The sequence below is a fragment of the Ptychodera flava genome, chromosome 16 (assembly GCF_041260155.1).
Source record: "Ptychodera flava strain L36383 chromosome 16, AS_Pfla_20210202, whole genome shotgun sequence".
Classification (NCBI taxonomy): Eukaryota; Metazoa; Hemichordata; class Enteropneusta; family Ptychoderidae; genus Ptychodera; species Ptychodera flava.
The window spans coordinates 40,055,446-40,070,615 of record NC_091943.1 but is presented as its reverse complement, the minus strand read 5'-3'; the positions used below and the strand labels follow the sequence as shown (position 1 = coordinate 40,070,615).

General features: G+C 37.1%; 1 protein-coding gene across 3 annotated transcripts; it reads right to left on the bottom strand.

Moving 5' to 3' along the window:
- Positions 1–535: 535 nt before the first annotated feature.
- On the bottom strand, positions 536–7,651 carry LOC139114827 (uncharacterized). Of its 3 annotated transcripts, none has more exons than XM_070676773.1 (5): positions 6,765–7,052; positions 5,398–5,801; positions 4,019–4,531; positions 2,735–2,900; positions 536–2,338 (listed from the first exon to the last, which is right to left on the bottom strand). In XM_070676773.1, the coding sequence occupies exons 1-5, from the start codon at positions 6,884–6,886 to the stop codon at positions 1,816–1,818; spliced, it is 1,728 nt and encodes a 575-aa protein (XP_070532874.1). In that variant the 5' UTR covers positions 6,887–7,052; the 3' UTR covers positions 536–1,815. The 3 variants fall into 3 exon arrangements, with proteins under 3 accessions (XP_070532874.1, XP_070532873.1, XP_070532875.1); XM_070676772.1 differs by lacking the exon at positions 6,765–7,052 and adding an exon at positions 7,268–7,651 and having other exon boundaries at positions 538–2,338; XM_070676774.1 differs by having other exon boundaries at positions 538–2,338; positions 6,761–6,898.
- Positions 7,652–15,170: the final 7,519 nt, after the last annotated feature.

Genomic DNA, 15,170 nt, shown 5'->3' with positions numbered 1-15,170 from the left:
CTGTATGAAAAGGACTGGGATGGTTTGCTGAGAAATGAAGATTTGTGGGTCAATGAATAATCATCGGCCAAACGTGCAGCAACCTCTAATGTATCTGCCTTTTGTTCATTGATAAACGTCTTGATGTCACTCCAGATGCACCTTTTAAATTCCTCAATCAAAACGAGCTGTCGTAATTTGTCATAATTCTGACTGACCTTTTCAGAAGAACACCAACGATCAAACAGTTGTTCTTTTGTTCGAGCAAATTCAACATAAGTTTGATCCTTCACCTTCTCACAATCCCTAAATTTCTGACGGTAAGCTTCAGGCACCAACTCATAGCCCTTGAGAATTAATTCCTTCACAGAATCATAATTTGAAGCCTGCTCTACTGACAATGAATGTAAATTTCTCTGGCTTTACCCACCAAAGCACTCTGCAAAAGCATAGACCAGGACTCCTTAGGCCAATTCAGACTCTGAGCAATTTTCTCAAAATGAAGGAAATATTTATCAACATCCTTTTCTTGGAAAGGGGAACTAACCTGAAATGCTTAGTGATGTCAAACTTGTCTGAAGGGAAGAATTTTCCTGACTGTCCAAGCTCTAAACGTTTTATTTCTACCTGTAATCGCTGTTCTTCTAATCGCAATTCTTTTTCTCTCTGTCTTTCTTCCATTTCTAATCTTTCCTGCCTTTCTTTTTCTTTCATTTGTAATTCCATTTTCTTAATTTCCAAATCTGCCTGTATTTCTAGTTTTCTTAGTTCAAAAGTAGACTCGGGCTCATAATCTTTCAAGGTGGATTCCTCAAATTGGCCTAAATCAACTAAATGTTTTGCAATGTGGTACTGTATTTCCCGCTTGCGCATAGATCTTTTGACATCTACTTTAAGGAAATTGGCCAGTGCAATGAGGTTGTCTTTTTTGAGGGAATCAAATGCGTCCTGATCAAGGTCATCCATAAATTCGTCTGGCTTGAATTCCGCCATGATTGAATTTTGCTGAGTTCACAGTATACAGTAGTTTTGAAAAGGCAGACAAAATGTTGTCAAACGGCTCAAAATATTCGTATCCCGGACAAGCCCCCAATTTGTTACGTGCAGAGAAAACGAACAAAAGGGTGAACTCAGCAGTTAACGTTTAAACAAAATTTATTACGAAAATAAAACTAATTGCTAAGTCAGGGATAGAGTACAAGCTTTAAAAGTGTACAGACTACTTATCTCAGCTGGGACGGCAAAGCTCCAGTCTCAGAGTTGTAACAGTCAGTTGGATGAATGAACAGTCCTTGCAGGCTTGAAGCTGCACAAAGTTCACAGTATAAATCCAGCGTTGGCAGTGAAGGTCTTGAAAAGTCTTGAGAATGACTACTGCTGGAGTTTAGTAACACACAAGAGACACGATCCCAAAAGTCTGACTGCAAGCTGTGCACGTCCCTTTTATAAAGGCATGTAAGAACAATCTAGAACTTTTATTGACATGCTAATTACTGTTCTAAAATTATCTCTCTTACACAACTAATCAACTTTCCAGAACATTCCAAACATGACTAATTGAATTCAAGGTTGTGAGGTCATTAAGGGCAGTGACCTTGAGAATGTTCTAGACTAATTGAACTCAGGTCATGATGAGTGTGGGGGAAATGACCTACATAACATTATATCATCGATTAAATGTCCACTACAGTTCCTGCAACTTGTTAGACTGGATATGTCTATAGTGTATAAGCATGCATGTATATATTAGGGGGGGCCATGGAAAAAAAAACAGGAAAGATGAGGGGGGGCCATAGATTTTTTCTATAATTTACTTGGGGGGGCCGTGGAAAAAAATCACCCAGAAAATAGAAAATCCTCCACCCTCCCCCTGGAAGTAAATTCTGAATCGTCCCTAAGTTCATTTCCATTGTTGCTTATTCTTTCAATGACATCTGCCAGAGACTGCAGGTGGCTAAACTTTCTGAGAAGTGTTATCAGGTGTATATACTGTTCTCTGTTCAGTGGAGTTGGTGAAAGATTTGACAGATTTCTTTGCTGATGGAGGCCTGAAAACTGATGTAGAAGTTTCCTTGCTTTGCTGCTTGGGATGTACACCCGGTCAGTATGCTTGCTCCCTTGGATCACAGGTAGAATGTTGACATCTTCTTCATTGAAACCTTGTAATAGCTGTTTGTGAAGACCAAGTGAAGTGCCATCACAAATAACAACATCAGGATCACTGCCACAAAGTCCACAGGCAAACGATTCAGTCCAGTTGATAGCAAGGAGTCTCGCATAACCATTCCATCCAAGGCGTAATTTGTGAAGGGGTAACAATTGCGTAGATGACAGCTGTGAGTGCTTGTGTGTGTAAGCTCTGAAATATTGCACAGACAATACAATGTTACTTTTATTTTCTTCTTCCAAAGGCCTATTTTTCTCATCAAAGACAAAGTGGAAAAACAATAAACTGTATATCTTTTAAAAGTTGCAAATGTAAAATCTAAATGTGACTTTCGGTATGGAGGTTTTACTTGTCAATCATTCAAGCAAGCAATATTTGTGTAACCTGAGATGTTGGTTTATTTTGCCGTTTGACAGTACAAAAACATTGGTCAACACTAATTTTCTTGTTGTGGAATTAAGACTAAAAGCCCAATGATAGCTAAGGCCAAAAAAAAAAATAATTGTGTGTTTCCTGTAACATGCTCTGAAAAAGGTGATAAAATGTTGTAAGGTGTCACAAAGAATTACAAGGTTAGAGAAAGCTTACCGATGGAAAGCAGCCAGTGGATTTCTTCCTTCCACCATCAGGTGAAGGTAACTCAGTAATAAACCATAGTGGATAAAGTCACGGTTATTGAGGTTAAATAAAAGATCTTCTCCACCATCATAAAATAGCTTGCAGCCACACCCACCAACACTTGGCCGATAACACACTGTAAATGAGAATTAGAGGTAATTAGAATGGTTATAGTCCCATTTGATAAATAACTGAAATGGTGACATGTCTAACTGTCATCATACCTTGCTATCTAGGCTTTACAGATTATTCACAATATCCCTAAGGGGCCGTCGATAATAAAAGCTGACGCACGAGAAACGTAATTCTTTCCTTTACGGGGGGAGGGGGAGAGAGCTCATTTCGTTTTGCGTGCGTCAAAATCGCATAAGGATTTTCGTCTGTTGATTTCTACATCATGACCACTTGTGCTTGTTGCAAAAATCATGCGGAGCTGAATTTAAAAAGCGAAAAAAAAGTTTAAAAAATCAAACTTGTATTACAACAGAGACACTGTCGTAATCTTAGTTTTTGAATTGAAAATTGATACTTTTCTGTATGGAGCTATGCAGTGCAGTGACAGGTGCGATGCGCGGTGCAGTCAGACGACATTTTGAGCGTGCGTCACCCACGTGAGACTGAAAGGACAAACTACCCTGTTCGGAACTCAAGTCTTTCAGCTGTTTGACAGAAGAAAGTGTGACTTTGCAGAACGCAATACTACCTTCGCGTTGACAATAAAATACGGAGACAAAAAAGACAACGAAAAGACACATAACGTGAAATAAAAACTTGTATGCTTTCTCAACGTGTACGTTTAAACATTTTGCTATGTGCGAAATACATTAAAATGTTCTGTATCTTTGAATGCGAATCGCGTATTAGTAGAGGTTTCTTATGTACTTACGGTATTTTTGCATGGGCCTGCCGATCGGAGAGGTGCGTGTGGGTTTGTCAGAAACGGCGTAAATATGAAACTGATTTCGCATAAGAACTTTCGTTTTGAGGGGGGAGGGAGGGGGTTTGGGGTAAAACGAAGGAATTACGTTTCTCGTGCGTCAGCTTTTATTATCGACGGCCCCTAACTGTGCTTTACCAAAGCTTAACAGTATTATTACCCAACCCTAATAGCATTGAGAACAAGTGTCATTTATACACAACAATCTGAAATTTGTGAAACAACAATAGTTTGTATGATAAAGTATTTTGACGGAATTTTGAATGAAATACCCATATGAACAATACACGCCACTTTACGCAGGGGATCAAACTGACCTTTTATGTTTTCAAGTTTGCCATCAGAGTAGACACTTGTTACAGTGCAATTTTCCTTGAATATGACTGCTTCACCAATACACCATCCATTTGCTACAGGGTCATCCTCATCCCAGGCACACCCGTGAGAACAGAGATGAAACTCTTCACCAGAGGGTGGAATAGATGGAACTAAATATTGGGGAAAGGGCATCTGTCCTGATTCTTGCAGATCATACACCAGTTTCATCTCACTCGGTAGAGGATGTGGTATTTGACGATAGGAAATGAACTCAAAGTTGCTACTTCTGTGTCCCTCTGTGTCAGTCTCAGGCGATTCTTTGTCTTGATCTCTAACCCAATGTCTGTAAACTTCGACATGTTCACAGTCTCGTGTGCCATATTTACATGTCATACATGCTAGCTTCTTCCCAGCTGCAGTTTTCTTGAGATTCACAAGATGAGTATCTTGCAGTGTAACAGCTGCTAAGAGTGGTTCATCTTGTAAAAGCTCAACAGTGCTGGAGACAGAGTCTGAAATGCCAACAAAATTACAATATTTATTAATCTTGTGGGTGTTAATTGGTTTATGATTTTGTTCCATATCAAGCAAGAGATGTACCTTTTAATCCTATATTAGAAGATTTAACCCTATGACTTATGTGGCCAATGTATTCCTATTTATCGGGCCCCCTTATTTAAGGTTGAGATCTACATTCAAGGGACAATTCTTGCAAATTACAATTTTTGGCAGCTATTGATTTGACAAAATGTGATCTACACTACGGTAAAAAGCAAACTGCTATAACACAAGCATTAAATTGTGCTAGTCAGCAAATAACAATTGCATCAAAAGCTGAAACTTTAGGGTGATTTTAATTAAAATTTACTTAGAAAATAAAAAACAAACAAACAAGACAAATACTTGCAATACAAATCAAACAAATTGATCAGGATGAAACTATTAAACAAAACACCTGCACTAACTCTTTAATGTCCCGTTGAGAAATGTAACACAAGAGAAACTACAGTTTGATAATTCAAATGCCAAGCTCTATATTTTCATCTATTTTTCCTTACATTTAGGAAAAAATAGATGAAAATGTTGCTGCCCTCACATTTGAAGAATGACTAGTGATTGGGCACAATGACGCCAAGACTTTTTGAATTCACTTTTCAATGACAACAATGGTGCTTATATAATTTCCATTGAAAATTCAAATTTCCTACAAAGCCTCATGTCACAACACCCCATGCAAAATATCTGATTAGTTACTAGAAATATAAATTTTCTTCAGACTCTGAATCAGACTTATGTAAGTTAGCAAATGTAATATTTGCATTTACAGTGCTAATACAGCTACATGTGACAAACAAAAATAGGATAAATGCAGGCTTACCATGTGTCAAGTTCTGCAAGGAATTTCCCAAGGATGAGTCTGGAAATAGTACATTAATAGCATATGAATGCCTACAGTACTTTGTTACTTCAGAAGACACAAAATCCAGAAAATTTTCTTGGATACTTGGATTGGTACTCTGCAAACGCTTTTGATGAATGATGCCATCATCACAGTTGCAAGATAGTAATGCAGCAGTCTGTCTTCTGTCAGGGCTGTGAAAGACCAAGTTCCTTTTGACAAGATGGTACTTTCCCTTGAGTAGTACACCAGTGGACACATCACAGTCTGCAATAACATACTCATTGCCACTGGCCAACTCCCATTTTTTATTGAAAATCAGAAGCTGATGAACATATTCTTCCTTGGGACTCAGGGAGTATGAATCTTGACTACTTGTCATTCTGTGGAAATTGTAAGCAAAGAAATGCAATTCTTTTAAAACAATGCTAAAAAGTGTTCATACTAGGTACACATACAAATCTAACCCTAAAATTTAACTAACACACACAGCATGTTTTTAAATTTATTTATTTATTACCTTATTTATATTTCACTGTAAATCCTGTAGAAAGTTGATCCTAGATGCATTAGGTTTATATTGCTGATTTGAGTGCAAAAAGTGAAAAGGCTCATGAAAACAGATGTACTCCAGAATTTTAGAGCTGTTATACTAATAATATTTATTTTATTGCTTGCTGTATATAATTATAAGAGGAAATATACATTTATACTCACACTCATGTAAAGTGGAATGTTGAAAATCATGGTGTATAGGGGATTGGAACATTTATTATAAATGAGTACATAATAATTAAACTATTGAAATATAAGTACAGTTCTGTGTGGAGACCAGACTTGAGTGCATACTATTTTTAACTTTTCATGACTACAAAATGATTATAAACTTGCAGATTTTATTTTGCTTTAATATTTACAGGAAGCTAAATGAAAATTTTGTTCAAATAAATATGACAGATTTGAGAGTCACATTATTGCTTTTAGAATGTTGTTTAGGCATACACTACTATATTACCAAATAAATATTGATTGACTTGATTTTACACAAACCAGCTCCTTGCACATACACATGTACTGAGAGATAAGAGAAATTAACCTCTACATGTACAAAGAGGAGCCAGGTTGGATCTAACTACCCAAGACGCCCGAGGCATGCACGGCGCAGCTGCTATGACATATCAACCTAAAAACTCACAGTTTGATAGATCGAGCCGAAAAACGAGCTTGGCAGACTACCAAGCTAATAAAATTAAAAAGCATGAATTTAAATAATACAGCATCGTCGGCCTTTGCATTGAAATGAATCAGACTTTTCCAATTCGAAGGACGAAAACGTACTTACTCACGATAGAATTTTTATCAGCAGCGAGCGATTGTTAATGTCTGCCATGGGGTACGATCGTGGTATAACTAGTTGTTGGCGCTGCGATCGATCGCCGATCGCCAGACACGAGAAAGTCACCGCCATATTTACTCAATGAAAAGAATGACCTTGGGGTCAGCAAGTTACATTTCCGGTTTACCGGTAAAACTTTGCCAAGTAAACTGATCGATATGCCTTATCAGACAGTGAATTCCGCGACCAAAATACACATTTAATTGAAAAAAATAAAAGTATACAAAAAAAGTACAATTCGAAAAGTAGATTACGTTTCAAAAGACATGCAACTCCGCGCGCTCTATGGTGACCTTTGTGTCAGCAAGATGGCGACGCTGTATGTTATACAATGCGATGCTGACATTTCCACCGCGAACGAAAACGTTTTGGGATCAACAAGAATGCAAGATTACCACTACAAGCCGAAAGTCGGTGAATTAATATTTCAAGTAAATAACCTGAAAGGCTTACCTCATAGGTCGTTTTCGTGCAGGTCCGGGTTGCTTTTCTTCAACTGTCGACGACTTGCGTTTTCGTCCGAGAAGCGTTACTGTTGATGACATCGCCGTGTACTGGTCGACAAAAGATTGCTTTTTACGAAGAGGAGTTGACATGACGGAAGACATTGCGAAGTACAAGGCAAAATGGACAATGTGACCCGTTGATCTTTATTTATAAGTATTCAAAACTGCAGTAAACGGTCCACCAATCAAAATGTATACGGACGTACTGAATAATTGTTTTCGTGTCGCAGACTGTATTTTGATAGTATCTGCGACGATCGCGGATAGCATGTGCGACCGGTAGCAGATATTAAATGCGACGGTCGCAGATAGCAGTTTGCTACAATATTGCGACTCGCACTTCCTAGTCGCAGATAGCATTTTGAGGTACTCTTACATACCTTGGATATCCCGGGTAGGCTAAACTGGCCGTTTTGTTTATCGCTATTATTGCCTACTCCCACCGTACCGCCCATCGTCTGTAACTTGCACGCGATGTTTGCACACGAACGAACGCCCAATGCCAGTCACTCAGAGTCGTCGGTTTTCTTGCTACCCAAGTTGAAATATATGCAATTATGAATGTCATTTTTGAAAATTCACTAATGCATGCAATACCAATTACGATGAACCCACAATTTATTGTTGTTGACATTTGTCAACAGTGTTATAAATATAGTGCTGCAAAGTCAGTAGTAGGGCCTACCCACGTGAAAGACGTTTTGAACTCGTTCCCGTACTTGCTATATTCAAGCTGAAATCAGTCAAGTCATTACGTGTTTATTTCGCATATTTGCTATATTTTAGCACCCGTACTCAGAACCCCTCTTTGACATTCTGTTTGGCATGTTTCTACGTTCATTTCGAATCCTATTTTGTCTTTTTTTTTCAACGCTCAGTTCGACGCTGTTTTTGTTTTTCCACGCTCAGCTTGACGCTCACTTTGTCGATTTTGGGACCTACATTACGTCACTCGTACTTTGAAAGTACGGCACATTACGTCACTCGTACTTCGCTCGTACGAGCTCGTAGGTCTGCTCGTAGTTCGTCCGTTTTGAGACGATTAGATAAATGCCAAAAGACAGAAAACCCGGAGATGATTTCTAAACTTTAAAACTGACACAATATTGCACAACCCTGTTTCAAATCAAACTGATCATACAATCCCTGGATGTATACAGAAGTGACATTTTGGTGATATTTCTGCATGAATTATATCTTGAAATATAAAGTAAACTTGAAACAAAGACGTTATGTATGCTGCTGATCAACAACATAGTGTAAACTGTGAACCAGTATGTATTGGATGGCCATAAAAGCAATTAACTCAACATTCTGATATCAAACACTCTGCATCTCATGAAAACAACAATATAGCAGTGTAAATATTAATTCAGTCACCAATATCAACTCTTTACTGAATGAAGGATAATTGCTTCAAATAACTGTAATTTCAGTTTTACAGTACGCAACCCAACATCATGAACGAGAATGAAAATAAACATTGGCAGATGTGAATTTGGAGTTGGACTATACTATTTAGGTAATGGGGGATGGAGGTTCACAAAATTTTCCATTTTCCGTATATGATGCTGTCATTGTTTATCAACATGAAGCATGTTTTAATGTAAGTGTAACTGCTGTACAAAGATATCATCAGATAGCTGTACTCATAAAACTAATACCATAACCTAAGTATGATCAATGGTAAGCAGGGTTCTGGTCAAATTTGGTGCATTCTTGTGTTGATATACAACCCCATTACATGAATTCATTAAATATACCAATGTGTTTAAAATCTGTAAGTCAAGCTCACCAAAATGTTAGAATAGTAAACCAACAAAACAATGTACCTCCTAGTACCTGGTTACATCAAGTTTTGTTATTCTTGAGATATAGTCTAGTAAAAAATAGTGACAATGTCACTGTTTGCTCCCATATAGTTATCAAAACAAGCCAACAATTGTATGAAACATGGACATACATACAGACAGACTGACATACACAGACTGGCACAGAATGATGACATTGGCCCCCAAGTATGCCTTGGCCCATGGAGTGTGATGAAGATATAACAAACAGCTGAATGTAATGATGAAATAGTTAAATATAGGCCTATACCGGTAGACACTCAGGGTGAATATGTTACATCAATTTGATTAGTTTCTTTAAATTTCCTTTTCTACTTCTGTGATAATTTTTAAGACAATCAATTGCAAGTCAGTTTATGTATTGACAAATATGTTATCTTTTATAAGCACACGGCCAACTTTTCTTGATTTTTATTGTCAACCTTGTGGAAGATTGGCCTTATTAGCTGAACAAGTTCTCAACAGTAAATAAAGTTTAACTGCATAATAACTTTGCTTGATTTGTTATGACATTAAAAAATTGCATTATAATCACGCATATCCCCAGAAACGTCTTCATACGCTCATGACAATTTATTTATCATAGAGTATCTAGTTTCTCTTACACTGAGACACCCAAGAAATTGTTGCAAAGTGTGTTCACATATATGTATCATACAAGTGATAGCTGGAACAAAACAACTTAATCTGCCACACTGTCACAATAAATGTCTCAATTACATCTCACGAAAATGTATTTTGATTGGAAATATAAAATTCCTGGCTGTATGTTATAAAGATATTATCTCCCAGTATTTTGTAATGAGTGTTATGTCATCAAAGAACACAGTTTCCCCTAACATAGTGGCAGCATCCCTCTGAGCCAGTAGTTGAGGGTCAGTCAAGATAGGAAGTAAAGAACATGGTGTGACGGAAAGTAATGCATCACGGCTAGTGTACATATTTTTTCTTTATTATCCAGACAACTATTAACAAGAGACAAAGTTTACCTTTATATCTACAAGAAACTTTTAGTTGGATAACTATACACAGGGCTCGAAATTAGCTGTAGTCCCGCGTCCACAGACTATCAACCTTTCTCCTGGGCTACCAAAATTCATGGAACGGTAGTCCACACGGACTACCAAAGCTTGGGACCTGAAATTCAGTCAGTATTTGGCAATCCATGTCTGGTCTGTCACTTTGGGACGAGCAAGATAAATGCAGTCAAACCCAGCTGGGCACAGTAATTGGCCGTAATATGACTTTGTTATGGAAATTACAAAGACGGCCGGCCGTATGTGCGGTGGAAGTTTATGACAAAGTTTCAATATCTGAACTGACGTACTTGAATGACAGGCACAGGAAACGATGGCCAATAAAAATGGATTCTCGTTGCATTTTGATCAATTATGTATCAATTACAATGACACGGAAATTATGCCTCCTCCCTACAGAAGGGCCATGGTCTATTTTTAGCCCTGCTACAGTATGTCTTAGTGCTGAAAAGCCGTGTTGTTGTCATGTTGTCATGGTGACTTTTAAAATTTGCGTACAACTCTGACAGTGAAACAGGTTATTAATAGTATAGGTCACAAAACTTTTGAGTCCAACTATCGTCCAATATACCTATTTCAAAAGACTAGAAAATTCACTTCATGGGCAGAATCTTGTAAAATAGCCTTTTCTTGTCTGGTTAACTAAAAAGATACCCTGATCTAAAATATTCATGGGCTACCAGCCACTGTCACCGGGCTACAAACTTCAGAAAATGGTAGCCCAAGTGGACTACCAGGGAAAAAAGTTTATTTCGAGCCCTGTATGCATCAGTAAAAGTATTATTAATTTTAATATTAAAGACAGCTAACAAGGAATGTAATTTGTAAAATAGGTATTTGTATTTACTTTGTGAAATTTACTTGTAGAATGATATCATAAGTTTGGATTTCTCTCCAGCTCACATTCCCATGTGACAAATTTCAGTTTCCCAGTGGCTATTTTATAGGGCTGGCTGAGTGTAAGAGGTTGCTATCAGTTTATCTAATTTGGTGATTTCTAACTCAAATTCAAACTCACAATGTACTGCCTTGTCACATATTGAACAAGTCAGAGTCAATACCACTTTGCTAAATCCCCACCCTGAAAATAAGAGTGATCAACAACAAGAGCTAAGTTTTTACAATTTCTGACTGCAAGCCGTCCACACTGTATAGTTCATGAAGCACTCACGCACAAATATTTAGTATCAAACTTCAGACATAAACTCCATGTATGTTGAGATTTAGTACTGGACCAGAGCTTGACGACTGATGGTAACACAGTCATGTTTATTTGTACTAAAAGTAAGACAAACAGTATAAAAACACTTGCCTGTGCTTCCCTAGCAACAGTTCAAAGAGAAGGAAACAATGCATCAAGGGCTGGTAGGTCTTTCTGCATATTACTCCGTCCAGTTATTATTTACACCAGCTATGGTCAGTTACATTGGTCAAGACTTTCACCAGTAGTTGAATGATGATCCGGAAATGCTCTTGCTTGTTGTCACGTCTCATCTAAATTACCTGCATGAAAATTGAGTACACAGCAACAAATAAAATACCTATTCCTTTTCTGTACCATACATATTCTGAAATTTGATTTTAAATTGTGTTTATCATGATCTTTTGCACAATAGCCATTTTGCTAACACAAACCAATACATTTAAATTCAGAAATATTTTTCATATAACAGTATAAGAAAAGTGACATATTAAGCAACGTAAGTAAATTAATTAGTTACCTTTGTTTTTTGTTTGTACAGTGCTGCCATACACTTGATCAGTTATGAAGATATGAGCAACGTTTCAGTTCAAATGGTGCATTTGTTCTTGAGAAGAAGATTTTTGAACATTATTTGCTGGTTATCATAGCTTTCTCGCAAAAACCGAAATAACTGCCAAACCATGTGATAGATCCATATGCCTTTTGCAAACTTGATAGCACTTACACAAGTGATGACATGAGTAAAATTGCAGTTCAAAAGGTGTTTTGGTTCTGGATTTTAAGATTTTTGTAGATTAAATTGGATTTTATGAAAAATCCAATATGGCGGCCATGTGACTCATTTTTTAGCCTTTCGCAAAAAATGATAGTACCGGTACTCACTGTAGTGATGACATGAGCAACGAAATTTCAGTTCAAATGGTGTGTAGGTTCAAGAGCTTAAGATTTAAATTTGAATTTACAAAAAAATCCAATATGGCGGCCAAACCACTTGACCCATCCAAAAGCCTTTCGCAAACTTGATAGTACTCACTTATATAATGACATGTTTAAAATTTCAATTCAAAAGGTCTGTCGGTTCTGGAGTTCAAGATTTGTAAAGATGAAGTTGGTATTTTTTGAAAATCCAATATGGTAGCCAAGTTCACGTGACTGCTAAAAATTTTATTTGCAAATTGTCAAAAAGAGAGGGCATTCTTGCTACATACCAAATTTCAAATTGACAAACCCCCCAGGTTACCAGGGATAGCCACTTTTAGGTTTTCATAAATCCAATATTACCACCGGGTAAGGTGACTAATAAAAAATTCAGGGGTTAGGTGCACCACTTCTTGTTGGCCCTGATTACTGTACCAAGTTTGAGAAGTGAACATGCAGCGGTTTTTCAGATATAGGCTGGCAAAGAATTGACAGAAGAAGAAGCAAGAAGAAAGAAAAAGCAGCAATACCACAGTAAAACCAGTTGATAAGCTTGGGCCCCTAATAACTCCAATGAAAAATAATAGGGGCCCAGCTGATATGCTTGGACCCTAAATACCCAAATGAAACCTATAGGGGCCCAATCAGAGGTCAAAGTGCAAGTTTAGGACAAGAAAGAAAAATTAACCAAGTTTTCAAATATACTAAGATGTGCAGTTTTCTTATGCCAGAGTTTTAAAATGAACCCCCACAAGTGGTAGATCAGAAAAGAATTGTAAAAGCTTGAGAGTCAGCATATCTGTCCCCAAAGCACATTCTAGTCCTTAAATTGTTTTTATTATGATATTTTGCATAATTGCCATTGTATAAACACAAACCCATATATTTTTAGACAGAAATATGTTCATATAACAGTAAGAAATGCAGTCTGTCAAAACAATGTTAGTACATTTAATACTTAGCTTTGCTCTTTTGTAGAAGAATGCCGTACCCTTGACGACCATGGATGAGTCAGTCTGCCGGTTGCTTGTCAGATTGTTGGTCTCCCACCTAAAAAAATGCAAAAAAATGGATTTTTGTCACTGTCAATTTGCAATAAAAGTGCTTTGGGTTGAACTGTGGTTACACTGCAAGAGGTGTTGAAAACAAAGTAAATTGTGATAGTCAGCAGAGCCCTGATTGCAATCATTTCAAAAAATCAAGTCTGTGCAAGTTGTAATATTGTATGCATGATATTATGTGAAAACACCAAATGCCAAAAACACACTATCTCTTCACTTATGAACCCTTTGCACCCTGAGCCCCTGGTACTCTGTGATGTCATCGGACATTTCTGTCCGAGCCAGGTTCAAAGGGTTAAAATTACATGTTTTGACCAAATGATATATGGCCATATGATTTATATATTGGTAAATCAACATACTGGTATCTCAGCAATAATCTAATTTCCAATTGGATTTTTACACTTGCATTTTTGGTTTATCACTATATATACTGATGTATCAGTATACCATATGATGATTGACATATTGGACATTCTTGGTCATCATGTGTTTCTAATTTGCAAGCCAAACTCCATAAAGCTAATTTTCTGAATTAACAGCATGTACAGTACCGTAAATTCTTGCAGCAATCAAATTATTTGAATATGAAACCTGATAATTCTTATTTTAAGTAATCTTGGAAATGTGATTCAGTAAACTGCAAACAAATGAAACATACCTTTGTGTTCCTATATATTCTGAAATTCTATTTAAGGTAGTATGTGCCTTGAGAGTAAAAGACTTAAACTTTTGCTAAAATTCCTCAAGGAGTATGTTAATAATTCTCTTTCAAAATCAAGAATAAAAATCAGGGGGCACCGTGCAATGTTTGGGACTTGAGAGACAAATTAACAAAGATTTACCAGTATTCTAAATTCAAAATGGTCACCATCCCTGTGTTAACTCTATGGAAAAAATACAATTTTCAATTTTCAAAAAACTAAGACAGTGACGTTTTCTTGCGCCAAGAGCTTTAAAATGAACCATCACCAGTGGTAGGTCAGAAAAGAATTGTAAAAGTTTGAGAGTCAGAATATCTGTCCCGAAAGCACATTCTACCTTAAAGTGTTTTTATTATGATATTTTGCATAATTGACATTGTATAAAGAATAGACACAAACTCGTACATTTTAAAGAGGCACTCCCACTTGGTAACATTTTTAAAACACATTTTTTTAATACCAACGGTCGATATTTGACGTGGCAACTGCACGCGGATCGCGAGATATCAATAAAAACATGTCATTTACCAAGCGTATTTTTCACATCCCGAAGTTTCTGATTATGACCTGAAATCCCCCAAAGGTTTGTTGTTGTGCTGATGGACGATATTCTAGGGAGTCCAAAAACATTTGAATGACGCTCACTGTGAAGGCTTTATATAATTATAAGCTTACATCATTATGCCTTTACCTCAGGGAATGTTTTTTAAAACTTCACCTTAGTTTTTGTCGTTTTCATTATTCTTAATCAGCTGTATTATATTTTTAACCAATACCACATATATATCAGTTTTTACATGTAAAGTATTAGCCGCCTGTGATGACTACATTTTGTCATCTGCCACACAGTTACTCGTGGTTCGATACATAGCGGCCGCCACATGGTATGCGTCTGCATACCACACGGCAGCTGCTATGTATCAACCAAACGTAACTGTGCTGGTCACCTATGCGAATTCTGGTAGAATAAGCAAACTTTGTTTTTCGGTTTTTTGCTGAGTCAGTGAGACTCGGCTTTCTTCCACGGGACATGACTGATCACCAACGCGAGGGGTACTGTGGCGTACAGAAAGCAG

Coding starts and splice junctions, on each gene's coding strand:
- LOC139114827 (XM_070676772.1), bottom strand. CDS start 7,422: ATGTCTTCCGTCATGTCAACTCCTCTTCGTAAAAAGCAATCTTTTGTC. Junction 5,802..7,267: donor GCACGAAAACGACCTATGAG/GTAAGCCTTTCA, acceptor CAATTTCCACAG/AATGACAAGTAGTCAAGATT. Junction 2,901..4,018: donor CAAACTTGAAAACATAAAAG/GTCAGTTTGATC, acceptor TCTCATTTACAG/TGTGTTATCGGCCAAGTGTT.